Here is an 18,228-nt window from a genome sequence, read left to right on the forward strand (position 1 = left end):
TTAAGTAGTCTGGATAGTCTTCCCAGATGACTTTATTATAAGTCTTCTACTAAGTCATCCAGCTGGAAGACTTTCCAGACGACTTAATTATAAGTCTTTTACTAAGTCGTCCAGTTGGAAGACTTATCAGACGACTTAATTATAAGTTTTCTGCGAAGTCGTACAGATTGAAGTAAATACCTGACTGAGGATAGTCTCTTTAAACTGTCTGCGTCCTTTGCGACCCTTGTAAGCCAGTATCGGTAGAGATAGATTGTTTGGAAGAGGATTACCATAAGTAGCACCCAATTCCGGAAGAGCTGTGTACACCCAGACCTGGAGAACTTGCACAAACCCATTAATAGTGTAACAATCCGAAATATTTCTGCCCTTCACAGAGTCCATCAGCACCTTAAACGCAACTCTCCCCCATGGATAATTCTCAAAACGTTCTAGCTCCATCACTAGCCTTGCCAGACTAACCCGTGTAGGGGTTGAATACTCTCTCCCTTCAATGTATCCAGTGAAGATGGCAAGGTACGCGAGCCGCTTGCGATCATCCCGAGACCACCCTTCGCATCTCTCAAATGCTGCTATTATCTCCTGAGTAGATGGCCCAGCTTCGACATGAACTCCCAACATCTCCCAGAAAGAAGTCAACTCCTTTGTAACAACACAGTGAGGTCTCTCAAGGTCCTCGATGTACTCGCAGTTTAGACCAGTGAGGTTTTCAAACTCTAACAGTGAAAACCTCACAGGTTGTGGAACAACGAGACTCCACAGCTCATACTTCTTCTTTAAGTCCAGCTGCAAACCGAGCATGTAGTGAACCAGCCTTGAAGCCCAATCAAATCCCAGCTCTTGGAACTTGATGAAAACTCCAAACTTCGACTCCTTCAGTTCTTCATATTCGTCATCATGAAGAGCTTTCTTTAAAGCAGCATGCAACGTCCAACAAGTATGATACGAAATGCTATGCACTGCGGGAGGCTCTTCCCCTAATGTATGTATCCTACGGGGGAGTTCTGGCATCTCCATTTTTTTTGCCTGCAAAACAATCAAAGACAACCATCTCAAACAATCAAAGACATATAATTAAGTCGTCTGGCAAGTTTTCCAGCTAAAAGACTTATAATTAAATCATCTGGAAAGTCTTCCAGCTGGAAGACTTTCCAGACGACTTAATTATAAGTCTTCCAAGACTTCCAGTTTTATGTTCATCTTTTCTTCAACCAATCACTCGACAGTAAGAGATATAACTTACCGGCGGCGGAGTTCAACGAGACGCCTCTGAGAGAATGCGCGCTAGGGTTTCCTCTCAGATCTTAAATAGAGGAAGCGGCTGTGAGAACGGTGGTGAGAACGACGATGATAACGGCGGAGAGATAACCGGCGGTGAGAATGATGGATTAGAGAGAATCGACGGAAATCACCTTCGAAATCGCCTTTGAGAGAAACATCGTTTGGGTTTTCTGATTTTCGCGAAACAGTGAATAAAAAAAACACCTTATATATGGCCGGTAAATAATCCGTTTAGGTTTAAAAGTACATTATAAAATTAAAGGTTCGGTTCGGTTTGCACGACTTACTAGTAAGTCGTCTGTTGAATACTGTACATCAAACGACTTACTAGTAAGTCGTCTCAGACCCTAAATTTAACCCCTAAGCTACATTGACTAAATTAACTAACTAACCACGTTATAAAGCCGTAGTTATACTTAAATAGTGTTTACTATACACATAAATAAACACACTTAAGTAAATTTTAAAGATTTCAAAAAAACATTTATGCATTCCAAAATCTAACCTTAAGAACACATACAATACTACAACATCTGTTGGCAAAACCTAAACCAAAGAATATCATGATTCACTACTTTCACTCATCTATGTTGAAAACAATTAAATTTTGTTATATCTTAATTTATATCTCTTAAAACATATGTTAGTTACATGATTTCAATTTTTGACTTATCAAAATATTTTTTACAAAAATTTTAAATTATTTCTAAGTAGAACTAGACCAGGCGACTTACGGGGGTTAGAAACGTAAAAAAAAATCGGCTTTTTTGTTTGTTCACAAGGGGCTGGTTATAATTTCAATAGCCTTTTAGGTTACTTTTGCATTTGATTCAAGTTTGGGTTTACTTTTGCATTTGAAATCAAGTTGTGAGTCATATTTGCCAATTTTCCCATGTTATTTAAAATAAATTTCAGTTTCCATTCAATAAATCAAAGGCATAAAGTTATTTAGAATTTATAAAATATTTTAATTATTGTAAATATTGATATGTTTTCATGACCTTCCAAAAATGTATCAGCTACTTATGCATGTAACTTCCTGTTGAGTATTGCGTTATTTTCTAATATATTTTTAAAAACATCAACATATAATTTGATAAATATTATAAAAATACGTGTGTATTTAAAAGATAAATAAAATTGATTTGATTTGACTTAATTATAATAAAAAAATTATACTTCATTTTGAATTTGAAACAATATATGTAACTCAATATACTCACAACATGAGTCACTCGACTAATCCAACTTATATCTAAAATCATAGATTAAACTACGATAAAAATATATAATTTAATAAAAATAAAAATAATTTATTTTATAAATATAAATCATAGGACTACTCAAAACATATTAAAAATGAAGATAAAATATAAACCAACTGTTACAATTTAGTTCTTTTGTAAAATTTATATATATGCATGAGACTTCAGAATATTATCTTGATATTAATTTATGTAATTTGGAATCAGACACTTTATTTTATTATTTTATTTCATTATAAGCACAATATATATTAAGTTATACATAATCTTCATAAAATACATTTACATATCTAAGACAACAACCACTTAAATGCAAATAAGAAATTAATCAAAATTTTAATATATTTACCCAAATGATAACTAAATCGAGTGCAAAAACAACAAAACCGATTAGATATAACATATATAAAATCAGATGTATAATTAAAGTAATATAATATTATTAATATAAATGATGCATACAAATTATAAATTAACTTAAAATTAAAAGTAAATAGCAATCAATTATTATAGTATATTTAATTTAGAAATATTTATATCCGTAAATGAGCACGGAAAAATTACCTAGTATTAAAATAATAGGTGAGATAGGATATCTATTTAATAATAACTAAGGTAATCGTAAGAGAAAAAATAGGAAGTTAAATAAATGTTATGGTCTAGCCTAGACTATGTGCAACTAGATAAAAAATTGTTTTGTTTTATTAGTATCGATAATTTTATAAGAGTTTTTCTTGGATGAATCTTTAGGTTCACCTAACCAATAATAACTTGCAAACTCATATTCAATTTTTAAAGGGTAAAAAAAAAATAGAAATAAAATTATCTACAGAATAATAAAAGGAAAACAAAATCTAAAGCCATCGACTTTTTCTTCATCGATTACACAGGTTGAGATCATGCTCCCTGTCCATCATCTTCATCTTATATCTCTTGTTCGATATTGCATCTCTGGTGGTCAAACGCTATTGGTTTATGAATTTTTACCTAATAACACTCTTGAATTCCATCTTCACGATACATTCCTCTAACAGAAATATTAGCTTGAATCATCACTTTGTAATGTACACTTTCTCTTGCAACAATAACATGATTGAAATTTATAAACAATGGGAGGATATATACTTTCTCTTTTTTTTGTCAATGAATTCCATTCAATAATCCAAGTCAAACGACGTGAATCAAAACACAGAGTTGGGTTCAACAAGTACAAGTAAAAACATCAATTTGATGCCATAAGGCCACAGCCTTAACCAAAGCCAAAAACAATCAGATAACAAAATTCAAAACATCTCCATAAGCAACCATCTTCCAAAGACGCAAGTAGGAGTCATGATGATCTGCACTACGGCATCGCCTAGGTTCTGATAGCAGGAGACTGTTTGATCGGGAAACGGTACGGAACGAGAGAACGTTCAGTTTTAGAAGTGGGTTTAAGCAAAGACGTCTTATTAATGGTCGGAAGAGCGTTTCGTCGGTTACAAGGAAAGGAAATGCGTGAAAGGAAAAGTACCGGAGCCTCGAAAGCTTTACCGGAGAGATACAACAAGGTGAGATAACAAAGGTAAAACCCTAATCTAGCCGCCCAGTGGGTATCAGTGATTTTTGGATCCCCTTTACGTTGCCTTTCCTTCCCCTTTTATAGCTGACCTCACGCTCTTCCGTGACCTAGTTTGTGTCGTCTCTGTGGGCTTTAACTCGCTGGGCCGAGAAGCCCACGTTGTCTCGTGAAGTCGTTTCCTCGGGGTGTTTAGTCAAGAAGCCCATTGAAAGCTCTCTCATATTACGCCGAGAGATCGACCCTTCAAGCCGCCGCGTCGAGCCGATGCTCCGCTTCATGTGGGCCGGGCCGTCTGTTCTTCGGGCCTTGAGGGATGGTCGAATTTACCATCCACAGTAAGTCCCCCCAGTTCATCGAGATGAAGATCCTGTTGGATTCGATGAATTTAGGAAGTTAAAGGTTTGGGAGGACAGACGGAACGTTTCGAATGAATGTCTCCTGACCGGATGTCGCGAGGTATCGTTAGGCGTTTCCCCTTCGTCGGGTGGTTTAGTAAAATCTCAACCGAACCGGCTTTGGTTTGGTTACGTTTTCCCTTAACCGTTGGTTCTGATCGGGGTTGAGGCTGGTTAAAACGGGAAGTCGAAACGACGCTCCGATTTCTTCGGCGGCTAGGTAACTGTTCCTAGGCCCACATAGGCCCATGTAGGCCGAATGATGACGCCTCGGGGAGGCACCCCTTCTTTCCCTATAAATATTCTCTTCCTTCTCATTCTCTCCATTCTTCTCCGCACTTCTCAGGTATTCTCTCTCTCCTCCTCCTTATTCCTCTCTCTAGGTTGTTGTTGCAACATAGATAGCGATATGTCGTCTGGCGGGAGGTTATCTCATAAACAGAGAGGAAAAGAGATCGCAGCCTCCTCTACTCCTTCGAGAGATGCGACCGAGGCACCGCTTGAAAAATTTGAATGGATTCATCACGACGCGATGATGGACACCGGGAATTTAGATCTGTCTCAAAGGATCCTAATCTCCGAATCTGCGCGTTCGTATCGGCAAGAAGTGAGAGGAAATCCAGATGAGCCACAGGCTTGCGAGAGAGACGGTTCCGGCGGTGCGAGGGACGGAGCTCTCGCTGTCAATTACGTGCCGACGTGCTATTATCCTGGAGGGATCTTCGAGGAGCTCCCGGCGTTAGCTCCCGAGTTCCTGCGCTCTCCCGATGTGAGCGGTCAAGCTTGGGAGAATGTTACTAAGACTCAGTCAACTCCCAAAAGCGTGAAGAAGCTTCTGAGGGAACGTCATGGACTAGGGGTAACTTTCTTGATTCCCTCGGAAAACTAGAGGCCTTGGTCACCACCAGTTGGGTATCAGTGCGTTTACGAATCCTACTTTCGGGACGATACGAAGCTTTGGTTCCCAATTCCTCGACTAATCACATCGTATGCGAGGCGCCGAGATGCAGCGATAAGTCAGTTTTTGAATGGTTCGTGGCGTATCGCGGTGGCCCTGATGGTTATGGCTGCTGAAATTGATGTCTCATTGAGCGTTCGTGTCTTCGAGGAGTTGACGTCCGTCAGCTCGTTAGACGACGGGCTTCTGTTGATAAAGATGCGTCCCAGCTACAATGTGATAGGAAGGCATCCTAACAAGATGCCGGATTGGCAGAGATCTTATTTCTTTGTTAAATGTGATGACTCTGCCTTCGAAGACCCGCCAGATGACGACTACCGTGTCTTATGGACCACTTTGCGTGGTAGAACATCTTCGTTAACTCGTACCGTTTCTTCGTATACTGACTGCTTTCTGCCTTTGTTGTTTTTTTTTATGCAGCCGACCATCCGACTTCTCGTGACTATCCAGAAGACTTTCTTACAAGCGCTCGCGCCGTTGCGGGACTTGCTCAGGAGCATTGGGAAAATATTTCTTGGGAGAGGGTTCACCGTTCGATCGATCGTATTTCCAGGAGTAAGTCCATACTTTTCTTTTATTTCAATACGACTCTCTGACTTTGCCTAATGGTCGGGCTTCTGGACTCGTGTTCTTCGCAGAAGATTGGAATTCGAGTTATCCTCTTTCTGCCAACAAGACTAAGAGGCGGATCTCGCTATTCACAAAGGAGGAGGATAAGAGAATCAACAAGGCAAGGAAAATGAGAGGGCTTCCAGATCTGAGTGCGATGATGACGGTCGAACTTAATCTGCCGAGTGTCGAACTACCTGCACCTTCTAACGAGATGGTGATTGCCGGCACCACCGACGCGAGCCCTCATCATCAAGATTCCTCGGCCGGCACCACTACTTTGGCTCTTAAGAAGAAAAAGGGGGAGAAGAGACCCCGTGACGACCTTCCTGTCAGCGTAGGTTCTGAAGCAGCTCCTGTTGAAGCTGAGATTCCTAGTCAGGAGGAGACGGCTGAACCGTCATCAAAAAAGAGGAAGGAAGGCAATCAACAGCCTCAAGCTGCAGGGATCGTGAGGCCGCGAGAGACTGATGTCGCCAATCCCGTGCATCGGAGTGAATCAGCTGGTGAGCCGGCTCTCAACTTAGCCTCATTGGATGATCTTGAAGACGCCTCTCCCGGAGTTACGCTGCGGAAGAAGAAGAAATCCAAAAAGACGGGTGATCGAGAGATGGTTGTTAGTGCCCTAGCTTCGTCGACCCCTGGAACATCAGCCGTCGGTGCTTCGACTCGGAAGAAGACTCTGAGGGTCGAGTTTCCTGATCACGTGTCGTTCGAGTACGATGGTCCCACCCCGCTTATTTATGCTCCTTATAAATGTGCTGAGTTGGTCAGCCAGATCAAATGCGGGCCGAAGCCTCTTCCATCCGTCTCTGATTTGATCTTTAAGGATGAGTACGTCGACGCTGCTCGCACTAAATTACTGGTAAGTACTTCCTTTGACTGTGTTCCTTTTATGTGAAAAAAAGAAACTTAAATATTCTGTTTTCATGTTAGGGCGACGGGAGCATGAATTTCGTTGTTGGAAAATACGACACAGCCTTGAAGAAGACTCGCGAAGCTTTGAGAAAGTCGGAGAAAGCAGTGGCGGCTAAGCGTAAGCTTCTCCGCCAGAAGAAAGCGGAATGGAGGGAGTTGGGGGTCAAAGCCGAAGAACATAAGAAAGAGCTGGGTCGGCTTAGGGATTCGCGTGTCTATGAGGTTACGAAGGAGAGGATGAGGGTTGAGACCGAGATGATCGCGAAATCCAACAGGCACTTCGGAAATCTGCGCGAATGGTGGACTCGCCGCGCCCCTTTCGACACAGCACGGTTGCTTCAGAGCCAGGCGTTTGGAACTAAGAGATGCCTTGAGGCTTTAAAGGCTGGTGGTCGTGACATCCCTCAAGATGTCATTGATACGTTCACGGCCCGCGAGAAGCAGTTCGAGGAAAAAGCCTCGAAACTTGATCCCGGCGAGATCCCGGAGATTGACTTGACTCTTTCTCCACTTCAGCTTGATTCTCAGTTCGTTGATATGCGAACTTTTGTGGGCCTTGACCCATATGGATCCAACGCAGAGCTGGTTGATCCGAGGACTGCTGTGGTTCTCCGAAGCCCCGCTAATCTTCCCGGAGCCTCGATCGCTCCATCTCGTTCCGCAGGGGAAGGATCGTCGAAAGCCGATGCGCCGGCCCTCGCTTCTGAGGCTCTTGATGAGGGAACGAAGTCCGTCGGGAAGGATGTCTTTGAGATCTCCGACTCTTCTGTTTCGAACCCAGAGGGTAATCAGGGTGAAGGGTCGGATAAAGATGATGGCGGTGAGGCGGTTAATAAGGAGCATAGTAAAGAGACGACTGGTTCCGAAGCTCACCCTCCCGAAAGTCAGCCGGAGGTTCGTGAAGGCGAGGCGACGATTCGTGTTGAGGGCGTCGATGCGGAGCGGTCGGTGCGTGCTGATCCTTCGGAGCCGTCCCTTGGTGGTGGAACCGCTGCGCAGGAGCGGGCTGAAGACCCCGAGGAGTAACTTTGTCGCTTTGTTTCTTTTATCTTTTCACGGCACTCTTGCTCTTGATGTATTCCCTTGCCCTTTTTGTTAAGACTCTATTTATTTCTTCTTTTTATGAATCCTGCATCACTCATCTTGCTTTTCTTTTGAGTGTTCGGTACTGATCTCGTCGCGAGAGAAGATCGGGGAGTTGCATGAAAATAGGAAAATGATTATAGAGTGTGTGACTTAGCGCCGTATCGATATAGCGATATAGTACGGGCAGTGAATTTCAATAACTCTTGTTCGAGTTTTGTTTGGTCGTTTTGTCAAGTTCCCTTGTTTGCTTGACGTACGTCGACTAGATATGAGTCAATATAGGATTACTTTAGAATGTGAAAAACATCTTTTAAACGACAACGGTTCCTAACTCGATCTCTAAGTAATTTCCAAGCGTTCGGTCGGCCAAACCTTACTTAGCAAACCATGAGATGGTTAGGAGTCATCGTCTCGGGCATATTAGTTAATACTATGATTATGACCAGATTCCCGCGAGTATGTGTTTGATCAGGACATACTCGGCCGTGGGGTGCGAGTACTGGTACGTTTGTTTCGAGATGCCGGAGCGAACTCACATAGGTATCGCTTGGGTTGTACGACTTCTCGGGGAAGCGCGACTTCTCGGGAAGTATATTTTTTTGTTTTGATTATAGTTGGACCCGCTAAGGCTGCCTACGTACCTCCTTTGTGGAAGATCAAGCCATTTGTAGTTCTTTGTTTTACGAGTAAAAGTGGCTGGGAGCGCATTTACTTAGGTATTTTTTTTTTTTGTTAGAGTGAACGTGACTGTTGGTCACCTGTCTTTGCTACTTTTAGTTGTGGAAGAGGCGAAGGTGCTTCGAGTTCCAGGCTCGTGGTACCATTTCGCCGGTTGAAGTTTCGAGGTGGTAGACTTCAGGTTTCACGGCCTCGATGATCTTGTAGGGTCCTTCCCAGTTGGCTCCGAGTTTTCCGGCTTTCCATTCCCTAGTGTTTTCGAACACCTTCCGGAGGACTAGATTTCCCAATTCGAGGGGGTGGGACTTAACATTCTTGTTGTAATAGCTTTCGATATGGTGCTGATAGTTTTGGATTCGAAGCAATGATTGGTCGCGTCTTTCTTCTATATCATCCAGTGCGTCGAGGAGCATACCTTGGTTAAGTTTGATGTTCTGCGGCATTTTGGAGCGTCGTAAACTCGTCACGTTTACCTCAGCAGGTGCCATTGCTTCGACCCCATAGGCCATCGAGAAGGGGGTGGCTTTCGTTGCTCCGCGAGGTGTTGTTCAATGGGACCAGAGGACCCCATCCAGTTCGTCGGCCCAGCAACCCTTCTTCAAGTCGAGTCGTTTCTTGAGTCCGTCGATGATTATCTTGTTAGTGGACTCGGCTTGACCGTTGCTCTGCGGGTTTCTCGGTGTGGACATGTTGAGCCGAATTCTCCATCTGTCGCAGAACTCTTTGAAGTTGTGGGAGATAAATTGGGATCCGTTGTCTGTGACTATCTCATACGGGAGCCCGTGTCTGCAGATGATGTTTTTCCAGACGAACTTCTGCACCTCCTTGTCGGTAATGCTGGCGTAGGCTTCTGCTTCCACCCATTTGGTGAAGTAATCTGTTAAGACTAGGATGAATCTTCTGTCGAGAGCTCGGCATTGGCCCGATGATATCCATTCCCCATCGCATGAAGGGGTATGGCGCCGTCAAGGTATGGAGCAATTTTGTCGGGCTGTGTATGGTTGAAGCATGTCACTGGCACTTATCGCATTTCTTGACATAGGATTCGCAATCTGCGTTCATTGTTGGCCAATAGAAACCGAGGCTTTTCACTTTTAGTGCGAGAGCTCGTCCTCCTGAATGATTGCCTGCTGCTCCTTCATGTGTTTCGGCCATGACCAGCCTTGTTTCGTCTGCAAAGATACACCTAAGGAGTACTTTGGTTGCAGTCCATCGATGAAGTGTTCCATCCATGACGACGTAATGCGCACTGCGTCTTTTGAGCCGTCTTGCTTCCCATTTCTCTGTAGGTAGTATTCCGTCGGATAGGTAAGCGATGAATTTCGTTCGCCAATCTTCGAGTTGCCCTTCCGTAGTGCGAGGTTCCCCTTCGTCGATGTCCATGGCGTCGGTGATAGATGCTGCAATGGCAAGTTGTTCCGTCGGTGGGCTGATTCTTGGCTTTTCAATCCTATGTATTGGGATTGTCCTTTTCACCTGATCGTGTAGCTTGCTCCCAAGGGCTGCGAGTGCGTCTGCACATACGTTCTCTCCGCGAGGGACTTTTGTTAGCTCGAAGAATTCGAAATCTTGTGTGAGATCTTTGACGAGTTTCAAGTAAGCATCCATTCTGTCGTTCCTGACGTCGTAGTCTCCGAGGAATTGACTCACCACGAGTTGGGAGTCACAGTATGCATTGACTCGTTTAGCTTTTACTGCTTTTTTGAGACAAAGGCCTGCGATGAGAGACTCGTATTCGGCTTCGTTGTTGGACGCCGGAAAATCAAAATTGAACGACTGTTGGATTAGTTCGCCTGTCGGTGACTGGAGTTGTACGCCTGCCCCTGAACCTTTGTTCGTAGATGAACCATCTACGTGCAGTATCCAGTTCAGACTTGGCAGCACAAGATCTTGTTCTAGCTCCGGCGTTAGCTCGATCAGGAAATCAGCAAGAACTTGCGACTTAGCTGCTGTGCGGTTCTTGTACACGATGTCGTGTTCGCTAAGCTCAACTGCCCACTTTGTTAGCCTTCCTGATTGGTTGGTATTTTGTATTACCGTCCTAAGGGGCTGGTTGGAGAGCACCTCGATAGTGTGCGATTGGAAATAAGGTCTGAGTTTTCTTGCCGAAGTGATGATAGCGAGGTCCATCTTTTCCAAGGTTGGGTATCTCGTTTCCGGTTCCGTCATCCGCTTGCTGGTGTAGAAAATAGGTTTCTGTTCACCACGGTCTTCTCGTATTAGGACGCTGCTAACGGCCGAGGAGGTGACGGAAATGTATAAGGATAGAGTGTCCCCGACTTCGGGCTTCGACAGAACTAGAGGTGTCGTTAGGTAATGCTTGAGTTGATTGAAGGCTTCCTCGCATTTTTCGTCCCAGACGAATCTCTTATTTTCTCGCAGGAGTTCATAGAACGGGAGGCACTTGTCTGTGGATCTTGAGATGAATCTGTTTAGTGCCGCAATCCTTCCGGTAAAACGCTGAACCTCGCGGGTGTTCTTCAGGCTAGGGAGATCGAGGATTGCCGTTATTTGTTTTGGGTTTGCTTCGATGCCTCGCTGGGTGACAATGTAACCTAGGAACTCTCCAGACGTGACGCCGAAGGTCCATTTCACCGGGTTGAGCTTCATCCCGTACTCGTTCAGCGTTTTGAAGCAGTCTCGTAAATGGTTGAGATGGTCCTTGGCGCGAAGTGATTTGACCAGCATATCATCAATGTAAACTTCCATAGTGTTGCCGAGTTTGTCGGCAAACATTCTATTGACCAGACGCTGGTAAGTCGCTCCTGCGTTCTTTAGGCCGAAAGGCATGACCTTGTAGCAATACGTCCCTCTGTCTGTTATGAACGCCGTTTTCTCGCGATCATCCGTATACATCAAGATTTGATTGTATCCGGAAAAATCGTCCATAAATGTTAGGAGCTCGTTGCCGGCAGTCGTATCCACCAGACGGTCGATATGCGGGAGAGGGTAACTGTCTTTTGGACATGCTTTGTTCAAATCCGTGAAGTCAACACAAATGCGCCATTTCCCGTTTTTCTTTTTAACGACGACGGGGTTTGCTAGCCACTCCGGGTATCGTGCTTCGGCGATGAAACCTGCGTCGAGCAACCTGTCAATTTCCTCATTTACTGCTTTGGACCGTTCGGGTCTGAGCTTCCGCCTCTTCTGTCGAATAGGCTTGAACGTCGGATCGACGTTTAATTCGTGAGATGTTATTGCGGGGTCTATACCCTTCATATCAGAAGTTACCCATGCAAAGGTTGAGGCATTCTCTTTGAGGAAAGAAATGATTAATGACTGCAGATGGTCGGAGAGATAAGCGCCAATGCGCACGACCTTCGATGGGTCAGCTTCATCAATGGGAACCTCGTGGATTTCTTCCTTCTGAGGGTAGATCTTATGTATTGGTTTGGTGACTGCGTTGACGAAAGAAGGTGATTGTTGCAGCTTGACCGCGGTGATAAGTAGCTCTCTCGCGGCCCGTTGGTCCCCGCGAATCGTCTGCGTCATTCCATCTTTCCCAGGGAACTTAACGCATTGGTGATAGGTGGAGGGAATGGCTTTCATGGAGTGTAACCAAGGCATTCCGAGGATTGCTTTGGAGGGCGCCCTAGCCCGGATAACAGAGAACTTAACAGTGCGGGTCACATCACCTGCGTAAACTGGGAGACGAATTGTCCCAATCATCTGTTCCGAGGAACCATTGAATCCCGTGAGAGTGCTTGAGGAGGGCTTCATGTCTCGCAGGTCGACTCCCATCTTGTCGAGCGTGTCCCGAAAGATAAGGTCGACTGAACTGCCTGTGTTGACGAGAACCTTCGTGACCTGGCATTCGCCAATTCCGATATCGATTAGGAGTGGGTCGTTATGCGGCATGCTGATGTCGTGAGTGTCGGCCGCTGAGAAAGAGATTTGATGGTCTGCTTCGACTTGCGAAGGCCACTTTTGGGCGGTGATGGCTTGTCGCCTGTAATCTTTAGCTGCTCTTACCGAGTCCCCGCAAGGAGGTGAACCACCCATTATGACGTTGAGGTGCGGGGTGTTCGTAACCTTCATCAATTCCCGTTGCGCCTGTCGTTTCGCTTCGAGGCACGGTCACAAATCATGTTGCTTGGGCTGACTAAGCTTGGCGCGCAAGTCTTCGGCTTTGGAGTTGATCTGCTCACGTAAATCTGCGGGCTGAGGTCTGCCTCGTTCTTTTGTACCATTTCGGCCTTCCGCTTCAGAAATGTGCGTAAGTCCTTGGAATCTGTTTTTCTGCCCAATTTTTCGCGCAAGTCCGTTTCGTCATCCGAGGAATCAGCCTGTCGGGGGAGTATCACTTCCACCCGTCGCCGGTTCTTAGGTGGTTCTTCATCAGTTGATTCGCCTTCGAGGTTGAGATTGTTTACTGTGGCTTTCTCTGGATTAGTTTGCTCTTCTCTCTGAGGGGCTTTTGCTTGAGATTTCTGAATCTTCTTTTCTTTGTTTTTGCTCCAACTCTTATTGTTTTTCGGCTTCTGCGGAGATTCAATCTCAATTTTCCCGCTTTCGATGGATTTGAGGTAGTGTCCGTATAAGACTTTGCAATCCTTCGTATCATGTGATTTGACCTCATGATAGGAACACTATTTACTCGGCTCGACGGCGTTCGAGTTTGCTGGTTCGGGGGAGCTAGACTTTGGCTGGCTGGTATCTCGATTCCAATGATTCCATCCCTTCTCTCGCGCCATTGCGGCGGAACCCGATGGTTCTCAGTCATCTATAGCATTCATGTAGCCCTTCGTCTGGTTAGGCTTGCCACTTGCGGAATGTTGGCGCGGTTCTTGACGAGCGTCGTTCGTCTGGGCGGGAGTCTGTTTTCCTGCAGCTTCTTTGGCCGCCTTGGCCCTAGTATCCACCTCCATTCGAATGAAGTTATTGGATCGAGCGATGGCATCAGGTACCGATCTCGTTGGGTGTCGGTAAAGGTCAGCCCGAAATGGTGACTTAATGTGGAGGGTGTTCATCAACGACTCCATGGCTATATGATCTGGTACGTCGACTTTCGAGACAATGGATTTGAACTTCTCCATAAAATCTCTCAAGCTCTGCCCGTTTGCGTGGTTGAGGTTCCAGAGATCCGTGGTGGTGGCTTCTTGTCGAGTAAACATGATGTAATTTTTGAGGAAAGCCGTCGAGAGGTCGTGAAAACTATCAACGGAGTTCTCCTGAAGACCGGTGAACCAATTAAGAGCTATACCTTCTAGGGTTTCGACGAAAAGTTGACAAAAGCCGGCGTCTTTTTCCTCATCTGAGAGGTTCGCGCGTCGCATCGCGATATTGAAGGATGTGACGTGAGCAGAAGGGTCAGATACGCCGTCGAAGGCTGGAAGACGGAGCTTTTCCATCTTTCGGAGGCGGACCTTCGTTATCTTTTCGGTGAACGGTGTCCGGAGAGATTCTGCTAGGACTCGCTCGATCTGAGGGGCGGACGTGGTGACATGATGGATCTTGGAGTTTATATCCAGCACCGACTGTTTTAGCGCGGCGAGCTCGTTTATCGTCTGTGCATCAAGACCCACCGGGGTTTGGGCCACGTCATCATCGGCGACATCTTGGTTGGCAGTCTGCGTTGGTGCTGCACCAGTCGCTCTCTCTGTGTTAAACAGATGTCTTCGGTACTGCGCCGTCGAAGCTTCCACGTTCGCAGCGAGGGGGGCTAAGATCTTTGCAAGCGCTGCGATTTGCTCGGTCGCCGCTTTCTGGGCTGCGTCTTGCTGCGCAAGGTGCGCCATGATAGTTTCTATTGAAGCGGGTTGGAGTGGTGTCGGAGTCACGGGGAAAGACGACGGCGTTACTTCAGCGGCTTCACGATCTTCTCCAGAGGAAGAGTCGTCGTTACTCGTCGCCATCTTGTCGACGTTATTTTGCTAATGCCCCACGGTGGGCGCCAACTGTTTGATCGGGAAACGAAACGGAACGAGAGAACGTTCGGTTTTAGAAGTGGGTTTAAGCAAAGACGTCTTATTAATGGTCGGAAGAGCGTTTCGTCGGTTACAAGGAAAGGAAATGCGTGAAAGGAAATGTACCGGAGCCTCGAAGGCTTTACCGGAGAGATACAACAAGGCGAGATAACAAAGGTAAAACCCTAATCTAGCCGCCAAGTGGGTATCAGTGATTTTTGTATCCCCTTTACGTTGTCTTTCCTTCCCCTTTTATAGCTGACCTCACTCTCTTCCGTGACCTAGTTTGTGTCGTCTCTGTGGGCTTTAACTCGCTGGACCGAGAAGCCCACGTTGTCTCGTGAAGTCGTTTCCTCGGGGTGTTTAGTCAAGAAGCCCATCAAAAGCTCTCTCATATTACGCCGAGAGATCGACCCTTCAAGCCGCCGCGTCGAGCCAATGCTCCGCTTCATGTGGGCCGGGCCGTCTGTTCTTCGGGCCTTGAGGGATGGTCGAATTTACCATCCACAGAGACAACCAAGAAGGACCTCCTCTAGCGATGTAAGATTGGTAACGTGGACCTGCAGTGACACTAGCTGCAATCTCGAGGGCTATCGAGTTAACTCCCTCCGAAACTAGCATCACTTGACAGTGATCAAATTGATGCAAGGATCGTAGTGTTTTTGATAAGAGCAGAGGTACATTCGGAAACAACATAGGGGCGTTGATGGCTTCCAAAACCAGAGGAGAAGAGATTTTAAAAATTACCTTTTTGAAATGTAAATTGTGCATGTCCGTACATGAACATAACAGAGCGCACAATCCTGCTTCAAAGGTCGTGGGGGCAATATAGCACTCCTACTGTGGACCAATGGTATGCCAATATGACTTCGAGTAATCCAGGCTGCTCCACTCTTCTGCAAGGGATCTACCCAAGATGACGCTACATTACATTTAGTAATTCCAGGTGGGGGTTTTTGCCATTTATTTCTTGCCACAAGATTTTCATATTGATATGATGGACCATCTTCACTAGTATGTGAGAGATTCGACCACATAGTTGCTTCCTCTGGAGCTTTTGAAAAGATAAATTCGTCATCCATCAACCGTTGTTCAAAGCAGAATGAATTGCGCGCTTTCCATATTTGCCAAAGGATCCAAGGAAAGGATAGATGAGCTTCATTCTCTTGTGGCAGTTTCTTGCTCACAGACATAAGATGATAGAAATTGAGCCACACCGAGTTAACAGAAAAACCACCAGACGGCAAGGGAAATCTGGATCTTCTCCATACTTTCTTAGCAACCTCACAATGGAACAGGACATGTCATATAGTCTCCTCTGCTGATCCACATCTTGAACAAGTCGTATCTAGAAGAATCCCCCGTGACTGTAATCTGCTTTTGACAGCTAACGCTCCCGATAGTGCTCGCCACATAAAGTGCTTAATCTTGGGTGATGTTTTGGTCTTCCATAGATCGTTTCAAAGTCTATTCTCTATCGGGGGAAGACCTGTAGAGGGAGGAAGCTGCATTTCATGCAGGGTCTCAGCCAATTTATAGCCACTTTTAGAGTTGTAGCTTCCATTCCTTGAAAATCCCCACATCTTCTGGTCTTGATGATGAGATAAGTCAAATGGGGTCTGCAAAATATGTTCAACATCCTCTTCAGCTATCAGTTCTCGAATCCTTGGTTCATTCCAGCTTCCTACTCTCGAGTCAATCGGATCACTAACCGTCAGCCTGAGATCAACAATCACATCCTCTCTATTCATAGGAGGCCGATCTCTTCCATTTAAGATCCAGTTATCTGACCACACCTTAGTAGTCTCCCCCGAGCCAATCTTGTGATATAATCCTTGTTGAAGAAACTCCCTGCCATGAATAATGCTACACCAAGCGTAGGATGGCCTTGTTCCTATACTACAGTCCAGTTTGTCAGCTTTTGCGAAGTACCGTTGCTTCAGAATCCGAGCCACTAGTGATTCCGGATTAGACCAAATTCTCCAGGCCTTTTTTGCTAGTAAGGCTTGGTTAAACTTCTCAATATCCTTGAAACCAAGACCACCAAGCACTTTATCCTTACATAACTTTTGCCATGCCACCAACGGTATTTTCTTCTTATTATTTCCGAAAATCCACCAAAACTCCACCATAGCGCTAGTCAACTTAGCACACACATCCTTTGGCAACTTAAAACATGACATTGCATAAATAGGTAGTGCCAACGCCACAGATTTCAAAAGGATTTCCTTCCCGCCTTGGGACAGTGACTTCGAGAACCAGCCCCTCAACCTCCCCTGAAGCTTTTCCTTAAGGAAATTCAGCATCTTTACTTTAGAGCCACTGAAGCACTCTGGTAATCCTGAGTAAGACCCTTCACCACCTTCTTGATCTATACCTAAGATACCTTTGACTTCCTGTTTCGCGTCATGAGGTACCTTAGAGCCAAAGATTATCGAAGACTTTTGCAAGTTAATCATCTGACCTGATGCATCTCCATACGCTTTTAGACATGACATAACATATGTTGCTTCCAAAGGTATTGGCTCTACATAAGAGGAGGCTGTCGTCTGCCAACAGAAGGTGATGTACTGATAGACAAGAGGCAGAGAGCTTAATACCGTGCAGTCTACCAGCTTCCTCAGACGCATTGAGACAAGAGACAAGAGCTTCGGCACATAAGATGAATAGAAAAGGAGAGAGCGGATCTCCCTAATGCAATCCTCGCTCAGGTTTGATAAATCCATGGGAGTTTCCATTCAGCAGAACAGAGAATGAAACCGACGTAACACATGCCATTAACCATCTGACCCAAGTTCTTTCAAAACCCATCTTCTCAAGAATCACCTCCAGAAAGTTCCACTCCACACGATCATAAGCCTTGGACATGTCTGTTTTGATCGCCATGCATTCTTCAGATACCTTCTGATTAGTTCGCAGCCCATGCACCATTTCGTGCGCAATGATAATATTGTCTGAGATAAGCCTCCCAGACACAAAGGCTCCCTGAGTCTCAGAGATGATGTTCGGCAAGATGGCCTTCAGCCGTTTGCTCAATATTTTCGAGATGATCTTATATTGAACTGAACACAAGCTGATGGGTCTAAGATCCTGCATTCTCGTTGGTTTAGTAATTTTTGGCAAAAGGCAGAGCTGAGTATGATTCCATCCATCTGGTATGATAGAGTTCTTGAAGAACTCACCAATTTCTTCTGTAAGCTTCGGGCCAACTATATGCCAGAATTTTTGATAGAAGATTCCAGCAAGTCCATCTTCTCCTGGAGCACTACTGCCTTTAACACTGAAGGCTGCCTTTCTGATCTCTTCCGCTAAAACCGGAGCCGACAACATCATATTCATTTCAGGAGTAACCCGCCCTTGAAACCCAGGGAACAGAGATTCCAAGTCAAGGGATTAGAACTCCTAAACAGGTCCCAGAAATACTCAGCAGCTATGTTACCTTTTGAACCCTTCGAGAAATGTTCTTGTCCTAACTCATCCAGGAGGATCAAGATACGAATTTGAAGTCTCTTCCCAGCCACACAGTTGTGAAAAAAACTTTGTGTTTCTATCTCTAGGCCGCAACCATTCT

At 45.2% G+C, this 18,228-nt stretch overlaps 2 protein-coding genes across 2 annotated transcripts; one reads left to right on the plus strand and one right to left on the minus strand.

Moving 5' to 3' along the window:
* The first annotated feature begins 5,559 nt into the window (after positions 1–5,559).
* LOC125585959 (meiosis-specific protein ASY2-like) lies at positions 5,560–8,013 on the plus strand. The gene is made up of 4 exons (XM_048755698.1): positions 5,560–5,803; positions 5,881–6,015; positions 6,099–6,934; positions 7,006–8,013. Exons 1-4 carry the CDS (start codon positions 5,560–5,562, stop codon positions 8,011–8,013), a joined length of 2,223 nt encoding a protein of 740 aa, XP_048611655.1.
* Positions 8,014–13,466: 5,453 nt separating this feature from the next.
* LOC125585960 lies at positions 13,467–14,606 on the minus strand. Its single transcript, XM_048755699.1, has one exon. The coding sequence runs from the start codon at positions 14,604–14,606 to the stop codon at positions 13,467–13,469; it is 1,140 nt and encodes a 379-aa protein (XP_048611656.1).
* Between the last annotated feature and the right edge of the window lie 3,622 nt (positions 14,607–18,228).

This window comes from Brassica napus, chromosome C4 (genome assembly GCF_020379485.1).
Source record: "Brassica napus cultivar Da-Ae chromosome C4, Da-Ae, whole genome shotgun sequence".
In the NCBI taxonomy this organism is placed as follows: Eukaryota; Viridiplantae; Streptophyta; class Magnoliopsida; order Brassicales; family Brassicaceae; genus Brassica; species Brassica napus.